The sequence below is a fragment of the Cygnus olor genome, chromosome 21, assembly GCF_009769625.2.
Source record: "Cygnus olor isolate bCygOlo1 chromosome 21, bCygOlo1.pri.v2, whole genome shotgun sequence".
Lineage (NCBI taxonomy): Eukaryota > Metazoa > Chordata > Aves > Anseriformes > Anatidae > Cygnus > Cygnus olor.
In genome coordinates, this window is record NC_049189.1 from 3109142 (window position 1) to 3131812 (window position 22671).

Sequence of the window (22671 nt, forward strand, 5' to 3'; positions counted from 1 at the left end):
TCTTTTATGATTGCAGCACTTAGCTGAGGCAGTGACAGACTGGTTGCAGTCTTGCACTTGTGAGGAGTCCTTTAGATCTTGTTAAGAATGGACATGGGCCTGATCTTGACATCTGGAATGTCTGATGACACTGAGTGATTTTGGGAGACTCCAGGCTTTTATTCTCAGGGGTGGAACAGGTAGGAACAATAGGGCAGAACGTTACTGCCCTTTTTGCCAGTAGCTCTCACAAATCTTCACTTACAAAATCATATAGAAAATCTAAATTCCATTCTCAAGTGTCACAGGGCTTCTGATTTCTCCACGGTTTTAGAGGTAGAACAAGCGAAGTGAGGTAACTGAAAGTAATGACCTGAATACAGGTAAAATTTGATTGTCATTCTTTAGCCATCTGTGGAGAGCATGCTAATGGAAAAGGCTCTCCTTATGTGTTCATCCAAAAATTATTTTTAGAATAATTCTTAAACCCATATCTAACTACTTACAAATATAAATCTGATTTATAGAACCTATGAGGCCGTTGCATCTTGGCTTGGGACTTGTTTGCTTTAAAGCAGTGCTGTTTTAGAGCCTGAAGCACTTAGGAAATCATTGTCACTCTGTGCCCTTTCAAGAGGGAAAGACAGATAAATCATTTTGAAAAATAAACGAAGGTGCCAGTGGTGAGTTTTAATGATTCCACAAATTCCCAGCTGATTTAATTAAGGCATCTGAGAAAGAACAAAGTGTGTTTTTTTTTTTCTCTCTAAGGCTCACTTCTGTTTGCAAGGACAGTGTCTCTTTCTCCCCTCTGTTGTCCATTCAGTCAACCAGTAACATTACTTAAGAATGGATGTCAGCCTCTGATTGCAACATGACTTTAGTCTTGTTTACTTGTTCTGGTAAATGCAGGCACGAGAATTACCTAACAGGAAGCTTCTGTGTGGATCGTGGAAGCTACCAGGACTTTCACATTGCAGGTCGTTTAGCTGAAAGCTCCTAGCAAGGTCTTCGGGTACTATCTGGGATATGTGAACAACCTCTTTGTCACATACAGCCTAGGCATGTTTATTGGGATGTTTTTGGGATTAACTTGCCACGTGAAGAATTTATAGCTACATTCTCCAAACAGCAACAACAATAAAAACTTTTTTTCTCAGTCAGAACTGACCCAGCTGTTAATGGTTTAGATAAAGCTCTCTGAAGTCTGACTCAGTTTTCATCAATTGTCCACGCTTGCAATTTACTGTCGGTTGTCCTGCAAGGCTGTCCTGAGCTGAGTGAGCTGGACAGCAGTGGGAATAAATTGGGACCAGCACCGGCTCTATGGGAGACATCTCTCCCTCCTATAGTGGGTGAGAGTGTGAAGGCTGTCCTGAGCTGAGTGAGCAGGACAGCAGTGGGAATAAATTGGGACCAGCACCGGCTCTATGGGAGACATCTCTCCCTCCTATAGTGGGTGAGAGTGTGACTGGTCTGTGGGATGGAAGGAGGATGGGTGGAGGGATGGGAACCTGTCTGGACAGACACTCTGCTGGCACAGGCTGAGCTGCTACCCGTACTTGTGGAATTTCCTGGGGATGTCTACGTACACAGTCATTCATTTTAGGGAGCTGAAAGAGCCCTGAGGGCTTTCGGCTGAGAGAGATGGAAACTGAGAGGCACGGAGACAGTTGGAGTAGAAGAGATTAATGGTGGGAAGTTCCCACCCAAGTTAGGCTTTTGGCAGGATATGACACACAGACTGAGCTCTTCAATCAAGGTGGTGCCAAGTGGCTTGCTCTCTCAGGGCCAAATTGCCCCTACCTTTTGTGCACATTATTTCCTTGCAAGGGGGCTGGAAACAGCACGTTTGCACTTGCTAGGTTTCGTCACCACCCCTTCATGGAAAAAAGGGAGGGAGGGGGGTTGGTTTGCTTGGAAAAACAACTGGATCTGCTAGCACTGGCTAGGCAGATTTTGGAAAAGCCAGCCAGGCATGGAGCTTTGTGCTTTCATATTGCTTTGAGTAATGGTTCTCCAGAAACTGAGGATGCCACAGAGTGGCTGTCCTACGTGTTACTGCTGCAAGGAATAAGATGGGAATAACATTATGATATTAGAAAAGAACAGTGATGGGGGGTGATCTGGAGCTCTCCCACAAACTTAAATTGAATCACACGATTTTTTTTTTAGCTTGTATGTGATCCCTGATCTACATGGCCTCCCAAAAATAGCTTTCAGCTGCAGAGTATGTTTTTTTTCTTGCACAGACTGACTGCATGTATTGTTATGGTGAAATAGGCCTTTCACACCTTGAAGATGAACTGTAATATATAGCTAGCTCTTTGCAGAATAACAAGAGTATAAACTGTTGTGGTGGTCAACAGACTGTGGGATAACTGGCACGTAGATGGATCTAAAGGACATGTTCAGCTTCTGTTCCAGGGTGAGAGTTAGAGACCACAGGGTGTTGAGAAAGGCCTTAGTGAGAGGAGGTGGCTCCCTCTTTCTGCCTGCAGCTGAATTTTGCATCCACAACCCTGTGTACTCTGTGGGTCTTCCATAAGTTACTGCAGTGAGGACAGAGTTCTGCTGTTCTTCTTCCAAGGCTGATTTCAGCTAGAACCAAGGCCACCTGTTTAGTACAGATGGACACTGGCACACCAGGTCCTCTTTCTAGGGAGGCTGTGAGACCATTGCTGTTCCACATACAGCTGTGTTGTGACTGCCTCAGGTGCTTAACCTGTTTATTTTTCTTTTGCTACTGTTTAGGTCTTTGGAAGTCATTGCTGGTTTGGAAAGTAACAGCAAAATCTTCACGGTCTACGTGCATGGCTTACTGCAGCTGCAGGTAGGTCTTTGCAGACTGGGAGGCACAGTTACAGTTTGCTGGGCAGGATGTGGAGTTATTCACTGGCAAGGCTGAATTCTCACCAGGAGGTGGGAAAGCTATTAACCTTCTTTTTAAGGTTAATGAAGTTACAGTCACCCCAGGTATGTCGTTTAGAGAATCTGTGACAGGAACAGGAGCAAAGAACACATGTTGCACATTCTGATCTTAAGTCACGGAGGTAGCCTTCTCTCTAAGAAATGACTTAATGAAAACAAATGTTTTTCTTTCTTAAATCTCCTCCTGTATTGTCAAGGTGGCAGTCATATTTCCCATTTCATAAAAGCAAATCTGAAGTGCAGATGGCCATGTGACTGTGATCACTGAAGAAGACACTGGTGCAGTAAGGGTCTAGTTAAGTAACGAGCTTAAAACAGTTTCACTGCAGCAGGTTTCTTCCAAGTCAAAGCCTTAGTGCTGCAGTGAAGATGTTGGGCCAGATCCTGTTCCCAGGAGCCACAGAAAACAGCAGGAAACTTCTAGGCTTAGTTCATGGCACTGAAATGCTTTTCTCCTTTTACACTGGGATGAAATGTCAGATTTCCCCTCTCGTTCTCTCTGCAGGCTGGCCAGTACACCTCCATATTTGTGGACAACAGTGCTGGAGCTCCCATCACCATTCAGAATGGATCGGATTTCATGGGCATGCTAATGGGCGCATAATATCGTCTGCAGCACTGCGTCAGGGAAGGATACAAGCGAGAGCCTTGCAGTATATATTTGACTGAAGAAACCGTTACTTAGACTCTTGAAGACTGCTTCATGTAACTGTTGGCAACTTTAAACGAGCAAAGAGCCTTTCCTTTTGCAGATACTTCAGCTTGCTTTCAGAGGCTACTGCTTTTCAAGGTCCACAGCAGTTCATTCATCATAAAAAAAATACACTTTTATAATTCAGAAACAAACTGTAATATTTAATTTGTGCTTCACCAGACGCTCACTGAGATATGGCATTTGTTACCTTATAACTTTATTTCACACAATAACACTTGTAATCAGCACGTCTTTGGGATTGATTGAGGGGTGTTTAAGTTGGTAAATGAAGGATTGAGGGGGAAGTAAAATAGTGACTATATTCAGTGTGCTGTGGAGGAAGGAGACAAGAATTTGTCAACAAAACTGTTTTTCATACAATTGTAAATGGTATAGGCCCTCTCATGTCCAAACTTAGATATATTTGACAAGTAGCATGTTGAATTCTCAAACAATGCCTGCTCCAGAGATGGGAATCCAAAGTCTGAACTGTTTAATTGTGGTTCTCTCTACCTAGGTATTTCTTTGATGTTATTGATGAAGCCAAATACCTCGCTGCCTGCGCAGTTTTGTTTTTAAGAAAAAGTGAGGCCGATGGCACCAGTTCTAGCGTGAACTCCCTCAGTCATGTTCTTATGTTTTAGTAAGATATATATTTGGCTTTGGACTGCATCACATAACACAGCATCTTCTCAGATGCCATATATTCATTTTTAAATGTATCAAATGCATTACGACAGTTGTCCAAAGGCTGGCACAGACAGTGAGGACAGCAGCCTCAAATCAGATGTGTCACCTGTTTGGTGCTTTTTTGACTGTGGTGAAATAAAGAAAACACAGGACAAGGCTTACTTCCATCAGATGGCATGGGTAAAATGGAGTCTGAGCTCTGCTTGTTTGTTGGAAGTGCTGTCAAAGACTGTACAAAAGCCAACCTGCAGGCAGTGAATATGTTCTGGATTTCCACAGATCTGTTTGCGAATGTAAGCATGTGAGATTGAGCCCCCAAAGCTGCTTTGAAAATAGCCTCAGGCTATAAACTCTTTTTAAAAAGTGAATGGGTGTTGTCATTTCAGTGGGTTAGTGTGTTAACCTAAAAAATTGTGATTAAAAAAAAAAAAACTACTCATTTAATGTACCTCTATAGCTTTCCCCTTCAACAGAGACTTGGCCCTTTTATTGGTGCAACTTAACTAAGGAAATGGTTGTATAGCAGCATCATAAATAATGTTAGCAAGGCCCAAAATGGAGTCCAGATACTTGTTTTGGAGCACTTGCAGTGAAAGGAAGATACCAGTTGTATAACATTGCAGTTTTTTATGATCAGTTACAACATCTTCATGCAATGAAAACAAAGACTGCTGGGGACAGAAAGTATGAACAAATGTCATCTGTTGCTGGGTCTGTTGTTCAGGCTGATCAATATATGATGTTTCTACAAGCTCCAGGAACACTGCTGTAGCAAAGATGTCTTATTTCAAGAGCTGTGGAAAATTCTGCCCTAAAATAGATAAGTCTGAGGCTCTTTATTTTTATCTCCATTCTAAATACCTAAAGATTGATCTTAAAGGGAGGACTAAATGGTATTTTTCATTCACTAAGAATGTATTAAAATACCTAAGGGAAGAGCAAGTAGAGAGTATGTGGAACAATCTGTTAGCGCTGTTTCAGGTATACATAGGTAAATTCCTCTTTTCTAGTCAAAAGAATGCAATTGTTCTAACTGGATATGTGAATGAGATATTAACTCTTGCTATACAATACGTGCCAGCAATACCTGTGGATTCATTTTAGTACACTGTTGTGTACTGGTTGTTCCCCTGGTGTAGGGGAATCCACAGCTACTGAAAGACAGCAAATTGCCACAGTAGTGATTTTTGGGGCTTCACAATAACCCACATGCATATCACTGAACCGTATCAACAAAGACGGGTTGTTTGCACTGGGTTTTGATGGAGTGGGTGTAGTCAGGGCAAATGGCCTATATCCCAGCATGTATTACTATCCTGTACTTCCTACTGCGTGAATATTTGTAATAAATTGGGCTGTTACTTGCATGACTTGCAGCGACATAATCACCAAGTGTTGTGACATTCAATGTATGTTGTTATACCTATGGGTTTTTTTGAGCAAAGTCTCACTGTTCTTGGTAAATCAGAGTTAAAATATTTATTTTGTTGTAGAACTAAAAAATGTTTATCAGAACTCGTTTTGGGATGTGTGACTTATTTTTTTCCCTGTTTGTTGTGTTTTACTCCTGTGAATTGTTCCGCCTTTATGTATGTATGGAGTGCTTTCCCGGCAGGTGTTTCCCCAGTGTGCCAGAAGCTAAGTGTATAATCACAGTGCCCTGAGGAACGCACAGCCTAAACAGTGATGGCTTAAATCTCCCTTGTTAGAGTGATTTGCTTCTGGTCACTGTCAGAGAGAGAAGTAAACCTCCAGCTTTGGTCTCTCTTCATATTCTCCTCCATCTCTGGTCTCTCTCCATGTTCTGTAAGCCACGTTGCCTTTTTCATTTAACCAGTAGAGACTGTTTGGGTCGAACTCAGTCTCATAGCCTAGGGGAAAAGAAAAATTAGAGGGAAACTGACACTGTCTCTTGAGCTTGCCCTGAGTCCACTGTCACCAGCAGGAAGCTTGTGGGGTTTTCATCAACTCTTTTTATCCTCAAAATAAAAATCCTGAAGGTTCTTGCTTAAGGGGAACAAGAAGGGTTGTCTTTTGGCTAAAAGTTGAGCCCTGAATGCCACCAGGCTGCCATTCTCTTCCATCCCCAGGCTGCGGCCAGCAGTGTGAGCATGAGGCCATCTCTCCACCTTTGAGATGGGGCAGAATGCACTGAAACAGCCAGCAGCAAGCTGAGGCTGGCCTCCAGCATCGAGGTGCAAGTGTACAAAACTGATAACTAATGTGGGCACTGCCTCCTGCTGGGCCGTGGCTGACACAAACGCTCTGCAAGGCTTCTGAGCTCTTTAGAGGCTGAGGAGATTAATGGTGTGAGAAGCGAGGTTTCAATGCTTCTCTGTTTGTAGTCATAAAATTTATAGTCCACGAAAACACAAGAACTTGGGAGGACTAAGTTCAGTATGACGGAGTTGTTTGTAACAAAATTAAAGCCCGTGTGCTTTAGCCTATGGTTTAATGGCCAAGTGAGCTAATCCCACCCAAGGCGAATGGCAATTTGTGCAAGGGGGCAGAAATCTGAGATGCATGCAGATTAAATGGCCACTTAATGCCCATTGAGATGATGACATCTTCAGCCTGGCCTTTGTATGTGAGACCCGTGAAGAGTCCCTCTGAGAAGAAGCTTGGTTTGGACCACTGAAGGAGGAGGGCCAGGAAGACTTCTGTATTTCCCATTAACAAATGCTGCTCCTAGCCCAGCATGGCATATTACTAGGACTGCATTTACATGGCTGAGAGTTGTGCTAGTCTAAGATAGGCTTTAGCCAAAAACTATTTTCTCCTAAATAAGCTGTAACTGCATTCAAAGAACATTTTAAAAATATATACATATGTTATATAGACATATAATACATATTTCAATATATATATTTATTTTTCATTTACATTTCTAAGAATTTTAGTGTTTCAGGGAAACGAGGTAAGGAAAAGCACACCTGCTTTACTGGAACAAGTTTCTTTCTTGCCCTCATCTCTGAGTTGTTCATGGAAATATTTGCCACGCAATCACCTTTGGAAAGCTTCAAGCATTAGTAACTTGTACTTGCACTCAGAACTTTGTACAGGTACTTACAAGCTAGTTCAGGAACATTTTCAGGAAGGTTGCAGTGACGTGGATGAGTTAACGCTTCCTACATCTTTGCTGTCTTCACCGTGTACTTGCTCACTCTTCCTCCCGGCCCCTTTGCACCAAGCTGTGCACCCTGTGCGCAGTTTGGATCCAGACAAAGCCAATGCAAGCCAGCGTGGTTTTGCTGGAGTCAGTGCTCTGTGCTGGGTTCACTATCCAGGGTTCTGACATCTCTTGTGTGGATTTTCCCTACCTGAGAGCTTTTGCTTGTGAGATACTGACCCTGAGCCTGGTGTTCCTGGCCCATATGACTCTCCAAGCTCCATATTCCTGTTGGATGCTGCATTGCTGTGGTCACCACACATCCCTCTTACATGGGCTGCGATGTAAACAGACTGCTTCACGGCTTAGCTTATATTTCAGGAACAATAAACCAAGCCATCCTAGGACGAGCATGGACTGCTAATTTCAATGTCTATAAAAGTGATTATCTTCACTCATAATTCCTTATTCTAAACAGTCTGGCTAAAAGTTTCCAGCTTCAGGCTAAAGTTACTTGCTTAGTGAGATGGTAAATATAACCTCATGCTGCTGGGACGTGTCTCTGCCCCTGGCTTAAGTGTTGAGGCTAGACGGTATTGCTAGCAGGCTTTTTTAGCTCCCTTTCTGTTGGGTGCCCTCACAAAACCTGCTGCCAACTGCAGTTTCTGAGCCTGATGGAGAGCCCACTGAGGCCGGGGGAAAATCTGGTTAAAGCTCAAGTGATTCATCCCAGAAAACGGGCGTTTGGGTCTAGTTCGGGGGTTAACACCAGGATTGCCTTTCAGGTGTGTTTCTGCTGGTGTGGCTGCTTAAACTTTGTCCTGTGAGCTACATGGACGAGGACAGCTGGGTTGTCCCAGCTCTGCAATTGTCACTGCTCTTGAGTGTGCTGCCTCCGAAGGGCACGGTGCTGTGCAGGATCAGCCCTTCACACGTGGAACCTGCAGGGAATTTTATTTAATGCACACAGGGCCTTTGACAGGCTGTGTTGGAGTTAGGAGCTGAGAAAAGCCACCACTGTAACCCCAGGGTCGTCCAGCCTGCAGCCCCATGCTTTCATCTACAGACAAGTAAAAGAGACCATCCAGACACCAGCATCCAGCCTGTGAATATTTTCCCTGGCTGGGAGCTGACAGGTTATGAGGTTTTAAGTTCTATTCGAATTTCCAGTTTTGTAAATGATCCCGATGCCACGCTCCAGACTGACTCCAGGGGTATTTACGTTGGATTAGCAGCAGGTTGCCTGCCTCTCCTCACGCGGTAGAAGAAGGCCCGGCAGATGTAAACGCCCCTTGAATGGCGGGCTGTTAACCTTCAAGCAAAATGATGAGTTTGTCATATAAAACTCTTGCTATAAATAGGCGCAGGTTATAAATCAGGCCTGGGGACGGTGATGAAATCCAACAGCACCAGAGAGCCTCCCCAAGCCTCTTCTCTGAGAGGAGCCCGCACCCGGAATGGCCGACTGGTCTTGAAGGAAAACTCAAGGGGAATTTTAAAACTGCTCTGAATTGGTGACTGTAGGGGAAATAAAAATAAATAAATAAATAAATAAAAGGCAGAATAAAATTAGCCCTCTATGGGCATTAATACTACATAATATTTTAAAACTAATACTTCAGCATTGTAACTGCAGTGAAAGAGAAAGCCATAGCAGCATGCTCCAAAAAGCTTCATCTGCTACGTTTCCATAGAAAATTTGGAAGCTGCTGACTGTAAAAATTGAGCTTGTCTATGCAAAGAGAGTACCAAACTCATCAGTTACACAGCTGATTCTTGTTCAGTGACTTTTCTTAATGCTCAAGTCGGGCTGATATCAGTGAAGAGTAAGAGGACGTGAGATTAGGGTTTCAGGTGCACTAAATTTAGTCCAGGATAGCCAATTTCCTGCAGGTTCCTTAGACCCCCCATTCCCCTGCTAAGTAGCCAGGGTGAAGGGACAGGCAGCTGTTTGTACCTGCAGTGCTGGTGAGTAGGTGTTGGCTGCATGTGGGATGGAGGATTTGCACCTAGCTGGTGAGGGTATTTTGTGTGGGGGGGTCAATGTAACATCGGCTTTGAACACCAGGATGTGAACAGGGAAGGTATCAGAGTGCAGGGCTGGGGAGGTGGGACTGGATTCTAGAGGACTGGAATTAAACACAGAACAGTGAGCCCAGCCTGCCTGCCTTGTGTCTTCTTCATAAACCACTATGTGCATAAAGATCATGCCGCAGCTACCCAAGGAACAGCTTTCTTGTACCTACACCAAACTTTCCTGCATAGACCTGTGGTTCTGTAACTGCCTAGACAAATAAATCTGCGTAGAGGGCAAGGGTGGAAGGAACTGCTGTGAAATATCTTTATTCTTGGTTATATATTCAGTTAATCAACTCCTGGGGAGGCTCCAAATGGAGATAAGAATGGAAATATCAGCTTGAAAGCTCCGCAGCAATGCAGCGGCAGCTCCAGAGCTGCGTTGGTGCTTTTGTGTGGCTGTCTCTGCAGGAGGCCCCTTCTGCACTGTGTCAGCACAGCTCAGATGTCCCCACACACAGTGCTAACGTGCCTGGAAATGTTTTCCCTAGCATTAGGACTTCTGAGAAATACTTGCCACACTGATGAAAAACAAGAGAGAAACCTGGCATCGCATGGAGAACAGCATCTTGTGTTTCCATAAAACTTTCTTCCAGGTTTTCAGGCCCTAACTCTTAAATCCAGAAATTGCATTTAAGATACTTGCTTCTTCGTTAGATCTGCTCTGTACTCTGGTTTATAACTGCTGCTTGTTTTTGCCTTCTTTTTGGCAAAGAAATCACTGTTTGCTGTTTGTTTGGTGTAAACACTGAAGCCAGTGAAGAGACAAGCATGCAAACAGCGTTTGTTTCTCTTCTGCCTGCTGCTCGTCCTCCCTCTAACTGGGGCTGCCTTGCAGAGCACTGGAAGAGCAGCTGGTCTCAGGGAAGGAGTCTCAGCCATGGTGCTTTCAAGCTTCAGAAAATGGGAGAACACTGTTCAATATAGCTCTAGCTGCAAGAGAAGAGAGCTGGGCCAACTTAGATGGGCTGAAAACAGTCCTTGAACTATCTCAGGCGTCTCCTTTGACGGGGCGTTGAATGTTTGCTGTGTGTGTTGTGCTTGGAGTCTAATAAAGATTTACAGAATGAAGCTGTTTGTTTGTTTGTTTTGTTTAAATCAAAGGTCTCGAGGGCTGCTGTAATTATCAAACCCTCTTTTTTTCTTTTTTTTTTTTTTTCCCAGCAAAGGGCACGGGGAGTTGCCAGTAATCTATAAAACAGCAATGACAGTCAATCTGGGGGAAATGATCTCAAGCATTATAAATATCCCCTACCAGGTTTGGGTTTTAAAGTTTTATGAAGTGATAGAGATTCTGGGGATGTTTTTACGAGAGACTGGAGAGCGAGCAGTAGGGCAGCTTGCAGGGGTAGCTGCGTTGTGTGCTGCCTGCGGGGCTGGATGCTGGCTGGAGCTCTCTGAAGCCCTGGGTGTTGTACCCTCAGGGGATGTGTGGTTGCCTGCAGGAGCAGATATGTCTCGGAGCATGAGAATGGAAAGCCTGGGTGTGGTTTCTGGCACTCTCTCTGACCTGCTTGTTGGCCTTGAGAAAAGCTCCTCATTTTTAGTGTCTTCCCTATCTCAGCTGGCAGCTCTTTGGGAAAGTGGCTTTGGTGGATTCCTGCGCCCTATGTGTTGGGCCCATGCAAGGTTAATGAGTGCTCGTGTTCTGGAGCTCACTTAGGTTGCCCTTAGGTATTGTTTGGTAGCCCTGTACGCCACTAGGAATGCTGTCTCTGTGAAGAGCAGTGGTGCTTTACAAGCTTGGTTAACTCCTGCTAACATTGCCACAAATTGTGAATCAGCTCTCTGCTGCAGAGGGTGGGGCATTAAAGGGATATAGGGCTTGTGCACGAGGGCACTGGCGTTGAGGGATCGTATCTGCCTCCCACTCAGGGAAGGAGTCATCAGCCTTCCTGAAACCTTCTGCTGAAAATCAAATGGAAACTTCCCCAGCAGCAGGGGGAGCGTCCATTCCGGAACCTTTCTGGGTAACGTCTGGATAACTTCCATTGTCTGGGCTGTTTTTCCCCCGTTTTCTTGCTGCCAGAGGTGTTCCTCGGTTGGAGGTGAGGAAATGCTGACCTCAGAGGATGGTGTTTCCAGTTTCAACCACAGGCAGGAGCTACTGGAAATATCACCCCTTTCAAGATTCCAGCCCTGCTCTGCTGTTTTCTGTGGTTTGCATAAATCCCAATGGCTGGATCCTCACCTGGGCTGCACCAGCATTGTTCCCCTAATGTTTAGGGGGCTCTTCTGGTTCCTGTAGCTGTGGATGCCCAGGTAGACTGAAATACTTCCCGATTGCTTGTTGCCGGATCCTAACCTTGTCATTACCTTAACGGCAGAGAATCCGTAACTGGAATTTCAGACTTCTACCTCTTTGATCTCCTTCTCACTCTCTTGTGTTGTCATGATTAATGACAGACTATTTGAAAAATGCTGCGGTGTCTGACTAATGCAATCTGAGGGGTGGGCAGAGTTCCTTATTTCCTCCTGTTGCAGACCTGTTAAGTGACTGGAGAAGAGTTTATTTTCCACTTCACTTTGTCAGAGCTTTTGAGTGCCTGGGGCAAGGAGGGGGTTAATATTCTCTGCTGTGTTAAAAGTAGCTTTTTTTTTTTTAATCAATTAACCACCTATCTTTCCTGGTCCAAAAAAGAAACAAAAGTATGTGTGACATCCAAATTCTGCACATAAAAATCCCATTTTATAATAATAAAATGTATCGAGTTACTTATCTGGAGGCTGTTTATCTTGCAGTAAGATACTCGCATCAGTTAGCGAGTGCCTCCATGGCTCTCTGCATCCCGTGGCTTGCCCTGACCAAGGATAGTGTGTGAACCACCAGCAATGGGTGAAAAAAGTCCTTGATGGCGAGTGGGAGCAATGCTGCAAGAGCAGCCAAGGACCTCTGGGATCTGGAGGTGCAGGAAGAAAGGCACTGGTAGTCTGCGCACCAACAAAAGCCCCAAGGAAAATTTAACCCCTTTGGTGTTTTCTTATGTCTTCAGCGCACTGGTCTTCTGGATGTTGAGCTGCTGCTGGCATTTGTCAGTGAGGTTTGTACCGAGAGAGAGAAGCGGATGTCCCTGAGGACCTTGCAGTCCTGCAAAAGCAGAAGGGTGCTCTGGTGATGAGAGGGCAGGCTGTGTTGGCACCACTTGCTGCTGAGCCTGAGGTGTGAACCAAAACACGACTGCTTGCTGGGAGTGAAAACGCTCAGCCTGGTACTTCTGTTGCTGTAGTGCCCATCTCAACAATGCCCAGTTGGTGCCAGAAACAAGTAACCACTTCTGATGGGGTTGCTCGGTGATACCTAGGGAAAAATTCCACTCAGGCTTTTTGGGAAGGTCCTTTCTGTGCCGAGGGCTGTAGAGAGCACTCAGAATGCATTCATTGGTGTCCCCTGGATCCCTGCACCCAGACGAGTGTCCCTGTCTCTGGAAGGGTCACTGCCACGGAGCCGTGGGCAGCAGCTGGAGCAGGCTGAGAAGCCAGGAGAGATGGGCCAAGAAGCAAACTGCAGCCAGGCTGGCTCCCGCAGGCTGGTATTTGTGCAATTGGTCTGTACTGACATATTTACTCTCTCTTTTAGAGCAAAGTGCCAGGTAAAGAGGGAGAGGACGTCAGACAGGAGTGCTAGACATCTCAGGGCTGGATCTCCAGCCATTGCCCCTTGCCTCACTAGGGCTCAATGGGCTACATTCTTCTTTCTTTTCCCCTCCGATTTAGACAAATAGGAGCTGGAGCCTTAAGGTATATTAGAGAGTGATAGGGATCTGGCTGATAATACATTCTGGGCTGTGCGTGAGGAAGCCATTAGCTTAAATCAGTATGGACAGGATCTGATAACGGGGAGGTGGATGAGGGGGAGAGGGGCTGTGGCTGTGCCAGGTGACAGCACTGATGCTCACCTTCTCCATCAGCCACAGCAACTGGGGCTGAGCCTCAGACCTGCAGGGTGATGCTGGGGAAAAGGGGATGCAGGTGGATGCCAAACAGCAGGAGCTGCTTGCTGGGTGCGCGTGGCTGCCACGATCCGTGTCCTTTCCCACCTAGCACCGAACCCTGGGTCAGCTCCGTCCCATCCTGCACAGCCACAAGCAGAAGTGTGTGTGCGCACAGCTCCTGCAACGTGGAAGCTCACCAGGCTTGTTCACGCTTGAGTTGTCAGTGGAGGCTAATTAAAAAGCATGATCTCACTTAATGAGCGTGAGGATTCTTCTCTCCGTGTTTCAAGACACCTTTAGGCACTGTCAGACATGGCCAGGCGGCAGGCTCTGACTTCATCGCGATGCCTTCTTCCTCCTAGGAGGAAGAGGAGGCAGTGACCAGTGTCTTTGCCCTAAGCCTAATGCAAGAGAGGTCCAAAACCTGAAGGTCTCCCTGGCAGTTTGTCCTTGCGGCTTCTGGAGAACAGACAGGACTGAAGCCTGCTGTGCTGCAGTGGAAAATGCCTGGAATACCTGTCCAGAGACCTCAGTCCTCCTCTCATGCTTTCTCTTGCTTACCTCACCCTCTCTTTCCAAGCCACCGTTAATGATGTTAAATCTCTCTAGATGCTTTTGTTGTTAGCTTTCATTGCTTGGAGCGAAAATAATAAGAGCTGGGAATTCCTCTTCAAGGCCTGATGAACTCAAGCCACGTGAAAACACCATCCAAAATCAGTCCCCCTCTGCACGCCATCAAGCTGCAGCCCTTCAAACCAGCGTGCTGGGTGCCTGTGCCCAAAGCCCCTCGTTCCCCAGGGATGCCTGTGGGTCTGCTGCCTCTCCTCGTGCAGCTCTGCTGCCGGAGAAGAGAGGTCAGCTGCTGCCCATTGCATGCAGCAGAAGCTGGGCTTGAGGATTGTGTTTCCAGTCCTCAGGGCTTGGAAGCCACCCGCTGTGGTGCTCATCTCCAGGAGGGGCCGTGCCAGACGAGCTCTGTCTCCACTGGACCACTGACACCAGCTTCCTCCCTCCAGCTGGCCCGGCTCAGCCCAGCCTTGGTCATGTTTCCCCCCTCTCCTCTCATGCCCAGCGGAGTCACGCAGGCATTTTGGGCCATACGAATGTGCTGTTTTGACTCTGCAGACTCGGTGGGAGCACTTGCTAAAGACGCACTGTAGTTGTATCGGGCCCAAAAGGAGGAGGTGGGGGGGGGAAATGGAAAAAATTACTGCTTCCAGCTGCGGCCAGGTTCCTGCTTTCTGTGTCCTTGTGCTGCTAGCAGCCTTGCCCAGGGACTGCTCCACACAACTTAATGACCTTAATGAAGCTGCAGTGAGTGGCACAGAGCTGATGCTTGTGTTGAGAGCCCCTTGGTTTGTGTCAGAGGCCCTGGATGCTGAGGATCCAGCGGTTCTCCTGTTACACGAGTGGCAGAGCTGTGACCTCGGTGGAGCCATGCTAGCTTGCCTTGTGCATGGACTTGTTTCACACTGTGGGCTCCAGTCTTGTCTTGGAGATTTAGTAACTGACTTCCCCACCTCCCTGCATTAAAAACTCAGTCTTTTCCTGTTAATAACCCTGGGAGGCAGGATGCCTGAGGTCACCCGTTTGGTGATTTCAATCAGGCCATCTTGCTTCTTTCTAGGTGGTTGGTTGCTGCCTTTTTGTCACAAACATTTTTGAAGGTATTCATATACCTCATGAGAAAAGGAGGACAGGAGAGAGAAAACAGGATCCAGCCTTCCGAACCTAGAGTGCCTTCTTTAAAACTTCCCACACATGAAAATCTGAGCAACACACAGACAGAAAGCAGTGAGAATGCACACAGGAGTTGATTGGAAATGCTGCAGAGCTCAAGACAAGGCCGTGCTCTGCGTATATCCCTTATCTCCTTCCTCAGGGGCTCCCTCTGGTCCTTTCTGCTGTGATGGTTGGTAGCCAGGAGTGAGACTGGCTGGCTCTAGGAAAGGGATGGAGATGGATGGGTAGAGGCAGCAGGGAAATCACCTCTCAGTGTCTAAATTACTGGTGACCCAGGAAGGCTCCGGATTGCCCTGAGAAAACATGTGTAAAGTGATCCCTCCTGCCAAATCTCCTTTGAGGCTTTGCTAGAGGAGGCTGTGGGTAGGGAAAGAAAGCAAAGATCCCGCATCTGATCTTCTGCTTCCAAGCCTGGTTTTACTGAGCGGTGCTTTATTTTCCTGGGGGGGGTGCCTGATGGCTTCCTGCAAATGCATTCCCCCCAGAAAGAAACAGCCTAAATTTCTCCCACTGGCCACTTCTCATGGATTATCTGATGTGGTGAGCACTCTGTTGTGATGCAGAGAAGGCTCTGGAGAGAGGAGTGAAGGGAATGATGATGTGCAGGGAAAGCTTCTTGGTTTATCTTGGAGAAGTAACCCCACAGGAGGCTGTTCCTATTTCTTCCATTTGTAATTAAAGTGAGGGAAACCCCAGGCCTCTAAAGAAGAGAATAAATGCGTGGTGTTTTTTTCCCTACTCTGACAGAGTTGGGAACAGGCACAAAGAGGGCGATGGGACCCCTTTTGCGAGAGTGCCTGCAGCAGGAGCTGGCTGGGGAGGTGTACGGGGGGAACGGGACGGATGCTGCAGAATGTGGCTGGTGATCGTACCAGAGTCCAAGTGCTGCTGTGAGCCACATGCTGGAGTGACTTGCCACGAATGCTTGCCCGTGAGTCTTTGTCAAATCTGTCTGTCTAAGCAGGAGGAGTGCTTTCTTCTTCCCTGCAGTCACCCCCCTGGCTGCCTTAGGCTGTCGAAGTCATGCTAGAGAGCACAAGCATAAAAGAAACCTCAGTCGAGCCCTGTGGTTACAGCACTGCAGCCCAGGACACTGCATGCCGTGGCTGCTCATTCTTCTGGGTTGTTTAACTGCTGCTCCTGACAGCAGATTGGTTTTAAACAGCTTCTAGCCAGAAGAAAATAGTGTGCAATGCCGAATCTCCTGCGGTGAGACAGGAATGACGCTCCTTCTCCTTGCGTTGTGTTTCTCATTTTGATGTTTTAGCATCTTTTCTGCATATGTCTGGTTCATTGCTTTTAATAGAGTTAAGTGCAGTTGTCAGAAACTATTATTAAACTAAGCTCAATGTTGCCTACGTTTTGGGTGCCTTTACAAAGCATTTAGAAAATTCAGCTGCACGTGAAGAGCCACCAAAGGTGGGAATAACCCCTCCTGGAGGTGAGCAGTCCCAAATCTGCACGGCTGGGAGCTCAGGAGCAACACAACTCAAGGCCCCAGGAGCCACTGGGTGTATTTCCAGAAGGGCTCCCACGAGCAAAGCAGGACTGGCTCTGGCTGCCTTGAGAAAAGCAACCCCAGTGTAGATAAGCAGAGCCATTTTTGTACTAAGGAGGATTAACAAGGTTAGTTTTAATCATAAACCCACATCAGCAGCCAAGACTTGAAATGCTCCTGCCCAGAAAGGAAAACCGCAGAAGAAACAATGAGGATAACTCTGCTCCGGGTGACCAGATGAGAAAAGACTCTGAAATCTTCTGCATTTACTTACCACTGCTTTTTGTTGTCAGTGGAAGCTGCCTTGAACAGTCAATGAAGGGAGAGCTGCCTATTCACTGACAGATTTGCAGATTTATATTTCGTTATTTAGCTGCCACAAAAGGCTCCCCGTTCCTGCAAATAATTAACTGCCTGGCACTTCTCAGGGCCTTCAATTACACACCTGCAAAAGTATTTGCCTGATTGGGACCTCAGAGAAGAGAATCAATAAAGAAACAAGTTTAATGCAGTTTTTAAATAATCAGTTTGGTGTTATTTCTCTGCTGCCTTACTCATAAAGGTGAAGCCTTTATGCTCTAATGAGCACTACCTTCATTTCAGCCCAGCCTTATAGCCTGAACATATTTGCTTTGGGTAGAAACTGCAGAGGCCAAGGGGGTGAGCCTTTGAAAAAATCAAGTTAATTTAATTCTGGCTGCTGCTGGCTTCAATGGACTCCAATAAAAACAGGAGTCTGATTTCTTAAGCACCTTGCTTTAAAAGCTCATGCTACTCTCAAAAGGCATAGTAGGCTAATATTATGATGCTAAGGGCTGGCTGAAATGGCTCCCACAGACCAGATTTTCTAGAGCATCTTTGTAGCTCCTTACACGTCTCCTGAGCAGAGAACAAGTCTTTTTCTTTCAGCTTTCAGAGATGTTTTCAGCATCTGTTAGAGCACAGGGTGCTGTGGAAGGCAGTCGGAGGGAACAGCACTCCCAGGGCAAAACTGGAGAAACAGAGACCTCCTCCTGCAGGTCCGTAAGCTGGTCTGACCCTTGCCAAGCACGTATGTAGCTCTCTGCCAGGTCTGCACGAGAAGCCTAAACACTGGGAAATATTTATGTTGCTAAATGACTTGTGTTAATAGTGTTACATTGAGATGGTGCCTCTGTGAAGCAACTGCAAAAGAAAAACCAAGCGGGCAAATGAGTATGTTGTGTTACAGTGAGCATCAGTAATATTGTGTATTATTTGATCCTATTACATCAATATTATATGAAAATAACCTGATGCTGGGCTATTGATTTCTGCTTTGTAGTGGGAGTGGTGGCTTGCCAGGCTGCTAGCTACTGGTGGAAGGAAGAAATGGGTTCTGGATGCTCGAGACTGATGCTGAAAGATCAAGACAGAAGCCAGGCTGCATCCCCACTGCCCTTTGTTGGTTGCCCTTGGGCAGCGCGTGTGCAGCGAGCTGCTGGAGCTTCTCAAAGGGGCTTCTCAAACCACCCTTGTGAAGGTATAAGCAATAACTCAGAGTATAACAGGGGAGATTCAAGACCAGAAAATGCAAGTTATCCAACTCTATTTTCTGTGAGTGGATTTGTTAACACCAGACCTTCAGGTATTGTTTGGTGCTGCTTGACCTCTATGGCTGTGACTCTGCTGATCTGCCCCTCTGAGGATCCCGGCTGAAAGAAGGTGTAATGCTGGAGAGAGGGAAGGAGGGATCACATGGAGTGTGTGTCAGGAGAGTGGAAAAAAAGGAGTCTCTTTTCCAAACCAACATCATTAAAGAAAAAAAGCAAAACACAGAGTCTGCAAGGAAGCCCTTGAGGACAAAGATGGGAACAGAGTTGGGCAATGCAACAAATAGACCATTTTTCATCACAATCTCATAACTGCTGTCTTGTTCCCAGTCTGCTCTTGTGACAGAGTTTGCAATACCCACTGGGGACTCTTCTAGGACACAGTGCTGTGAGCCAGAACCTCATTTTAGCATTATACCAGGGAAACTATGCTAGGCAAACTGGAGCCACGGAGTCAGGTTTGGATCCAAAGTACATTTTTTTTTTTTTTTTTTTTCCTTTTGGCTCCAGAAGCCCAGAGCAAAGAATGTAAATTGGCTTTGCAGAAGTACGTCAATTTTGGTGCCAAAGTTTCATTTGATATCATCTCTGTCTGGCACCTACACAGCAGGTGCTTCCCGAGATGACCTGAGGCACGCAGGCACAACGCGAGCACCGGGTCGTGCGTCTTGCACGAGGCTACGTGCCACTGCCTCCTTGCAGCCATAGAGGCTGTCTCCTGACACTGTGCCCCCAGCCACAGCTACAAATGGATTTTGCAGGAAGGCTGGCTGCTCCAGCCTCCTCCACCGCTACCCAAACCAATGCGCTGCCTCACAATCCATCACGCGAGTGATAAGCCTCCAGTGCTCGCTGTGAGTCATCTCTACAAACTCTGTGCTGAGTCCTGCGGAGGCTGAGCAAGCTATTTGCTTGAGTAAAAAGTGCTCAGAGGAGTTTAGGATGCAGACCTGGCCCCTTGAGAGAAGCAGTCCCCTTTTCCTTTGGCTACCAGGTTTGTACCTCGGTCTCTGCTAGCTCTCGGCCACTGGAGGTGTTCAGATGCCCATCTGAATAGCGAGCAGGAGTCAGGTGAAACAGGCAAACCTTCTTCAGTACTTGGGTTTGTGGCCAAGAAAAAGGACAGATCTTGGAATAAGAGCAGTTTGGAGTGTCATCCATGGCCCAGGGAAGGGCAGGAGCATCTAAATGCTTACATGGTTTTGTAGGGAGACAATACTCTTAGTATCCTCTTGTCCATCCATCAGCCATGTCAGATTCAACATGCTGAGCTGGGAAGGTAGGGATGGGATGGGATTCAGACCAGCTAAAGCCAGCCTGCCTCTGTGGATGTTTTTCTAGTCTGGAATTGTTTAAATCCACCAGGATTTAGACTGAGCCAGGATCAAACCGCTGAGTGCCTCAAACCCCCACGGAGTTTTCAAGGTGAAAAAGGACTTTCTATCAGATTCCCAGCTAAAGGAGTGCGTTCCTACCCTGTCCTTAATTGTTAACATTTGAGAGAGTCAATTAAATTGTTTTCATGATGGAGCAAGGATCTTTCCTCTCTCCTGCACTTCCAAGGTCACGTTTGGTAGCAAACTCCCATGGAAAGATTGCAAAAAATTCCTTGCTGGAAGATATGATTAAACAAAACTCTTTTGGTGAATTAACAGGCAGATCACTAATCGGACTTAACCTCTCTGAGCTAATGCTCGCTGACGGGCGATTGTTTCAATTAATTCAAGGTGACAGTAACTGACAGCCTTTTGAGGGAAAGGCTGCTCTGTCCAAACAGGAGATGTCCTCTAAAATACCTTTGCAAATAAAGCTGTAAAAAGGAGGTTTAAACAAGAGGAAGGTATCTTGTGTAAGGCACCTTCTTATACCCTCAGTACTCTGCAAAACTCTGCACAGTTTGCTCTGCTCTTCCATCCCCAAATCTCCTGGAGTGTCTCAGCTTTGTACCTGCTCTGTATTTCCACCTGAACACACCTTTCCTCTCCTGGTTAAAGAGGAAATTCTGCCCCGTCCCTGCCGTGGGCGCCTGAACTCGTGGGGGATCAGGCCAACCTGCCTCCTGCTTACAGGTAAAATGTGCTCTCGTTCGGTGCCTCGGAATTGTAATGTGAGATGTGATGGAAAGGAATGGTGATATAATATTGGAAGAATGTTTCTTTTAGCTAGAAGCAATTTTTCCTGGGCTTTGTTTTGTTTTAAGCAGACACAGCCCTGAGTGAAACCTTTTAATGTGATGTGGAGCAGTGTGGAGAATTAGTCATTTAGACTGAAAAAAGCAGGATGTAGCTTGGCAGAAAGCAGTGAGGACGGCGTGGCTAAAGCTGCAGGATTTACAAGGAGACAGGTGAACTGTCCCGCTGCAGTAACGTTTGGCTGGAGAAATTTGCAAGGAAGCAGCATCACAGTTATCCCTAGCACGCACACAACAGTTACATGGGGTTTGGTGATGCCAGTAGGAAGCAGAATAAAAGTGCCTCACTCTCAATAAGTTAATTACCAGGTGCTGGATAAAAATGCACTTAGCCATGCTGGGTGGGAGACTGTTTACAGAGTAGGTACAAAGCCAGGAACTGCAGAAAGAGAGGAAAGAGTTGAGAGAGAGGAGACGGAGCTGTGTAAGGAGACAGAGGGCCTGGTGTTCAACCCACGGGATTTGCACGGGGAGCAGGGGAACGAGGCGGTGTTCCTTGCCTTAGCTCCTGTGCCTTTCCCCTCGAGTCTTTCGGGACGCGTCCTCCAACACGCCCCTGGCTTCTCCTCCCTCGCAGCCAGACAAATTGGGCCTCGCCGAGCGTCCTCCCCCAGGTGCCCGGGCGCCAGGCCGTCAGCACGGCGGTGGCGGAGGAGGCCGCAGACAGGGAGGCTGCTGGCGCTGAGTGACAGCGCTGGCCTCCCGCCAGCGGGACAGCAGGCCGGGCTGCGGCGGCGACCCGCGGCCTTTTGCAAACGAGGTGCCCAATTAACCACTCTCCTCCACTCAGAGATGAGTTATTCCTCCTCCTGAAACACAAACGTGTGTCGTGGAGGGGCCTTGGGGTGCTGCGCCTTGGGTCTGTCCATGGCGTTGCTGGAGGACAGTGTTATGGCTCGGCGGGTCTCCTGGGGATCTAATAGCAGGCTTCTCTGAGTAAGACCAGGTATCCTAATTAGCCTGTTGATCCTAAGGATGTGCTGTGGCCTGACCGTTTGCCTTCCTGTGATGAGTGACCAAATGATTCTGATCAGTGCTGACAGCCGCAGCGAGTTAGTGACCCATGGGGATGCTGCTTTTAGCCCTGGTTTTGCAGCAGGTGACATCCACTCCCCCTGCCATCTATTTTACCCTCCCTCCCCCTTTCCTTTTTAATTGCCAGGCAATTTGGACCAAAAAAAAAAAAAAAAGAAAAAGAAAAAGGCCTGGGCTCTTTGCCTGGCAAAACTATCCTTTCCATCACAGAAACTGAGCTTGAGCTGCAAAATAGTTTGCTATATTCTGCACCCAAACTCACCATGGATTAGCATCCTTCTCTGAGGGCTCAGCTGTCAGTAGCTGCTGGTACAGGCTGTCCTTACCTGCTCTTGGGGCATCCAACAGCAATACTGGGCTGTGGATAACTGTAGGGGATACCGGAAAATGAAGTTCCTGGTCTAATACACCACAGCCCCCAGAAATCAGCCTTTTGGTTACTGATTTTCAAGCCGCTGTGGAGCACCTATGCTGTGTCAGAGCAGGGTTCTGCTCGTAATCCTCAGAGAAGCAGGTTCAGAACTGAAAAGGGAGTTTTGTAAGGGTGAAACCCAAGGACCAGGGATATGCTCTTGATGGTTCATGCTGCAGCACTCCTGCTGTCCGAGCAGCACTGATCCCATGCAGAATGGGTGCTCTGAGACTTGGTTTTCCTTTCCCAAGGAGAGCAGCTGATTCAGTAATGCAGTGATATGCTTTGGTACTGGAGTACAGTGATGGAACTGGAGCCTTGCAGCAGAAATTGGTTGAACTGGTTATAAGTAAAAAATAATCTTTTGGATAGTAGCCCACAACTGAGGGTTCCCAAAATACTCCAGAAACTGTGCATTTCTCAGTCAGGTTCATATGTCAGACTTCTGTGGTGAGTTCAGAGAATGGAGGACCAGAACTTCACGTGGAGTCACCACAAGCAGAGGAATAGATGTTACTTCTCTTTGTGAGAGGGTGGTTTCTTTTTCTCCAAGCACACATTGGTTTTCTTGCTGTCGCCAGCTTGTGCTCTTTTCTCACTTTGATCTTCAGATCAAAGAGCAGAGGGGCATGGGAGGTGGAGGGGACAGGCAAGGGTGGGGGGCAGGTTGGTCACAGAACATTACATTTTACTAACAAGCAACCCAGAAAGGGAAAAAAAAAAGATAAAGGAGAAGTGGAAAGCAAATATATAAGCGGAGTGGGAAGAGTCAAGATGTTCTAGAGACGACTGTACTTGTGTGGCGTGCCT

General features: G+C 46.8%; 1 protein-coding gene and 1 long non-coding RNA gene across 4 annotated transcripts in view; both read left to right on the forward strand.

Annotated features, from left to right (window-relative positions):
- C1QTNF12 (C1q and TNF related 12) overlaps positions 1 to 5809 on the forward strand; it is a 28317-nt gene extending 22508 nt beyond the window's left edge. For all 3 annotated transcript variants that reach the window (XM_040533281.1, XM_040533280.1, XM_040533282.1), the window contains 2 exons: positions 2734 to 2812; positions 3416 to 5809. In XM_040533281.1, the coding sequence (XP_040389215.1) occupies positions 2734 to 2812; positions 3416 to 3514 (178 nt within the window). In that variant the 3' untranslated portion in view covers positions 3515 to 5809. The remainder of the gene's footprint in view (positions 1 to 2733; positions 2813 to 3415) is intronic.
- Positions 5810 to 9167: 3358 nt separating this feature from the next.
- LOC121058125 lies at positions 9168 to 19394 on the forward strand. Its single transcript, XR_005814082.1, has 2 exons — positions 9168 to 9371; positions 17956 to 19394. It is a non-coding gene; the product is annotated as an uncharacterized LOC121058125 (long non-coding RNA).
- Positions 19395 to 22671: the final 3277 nt, after the last annotated feature.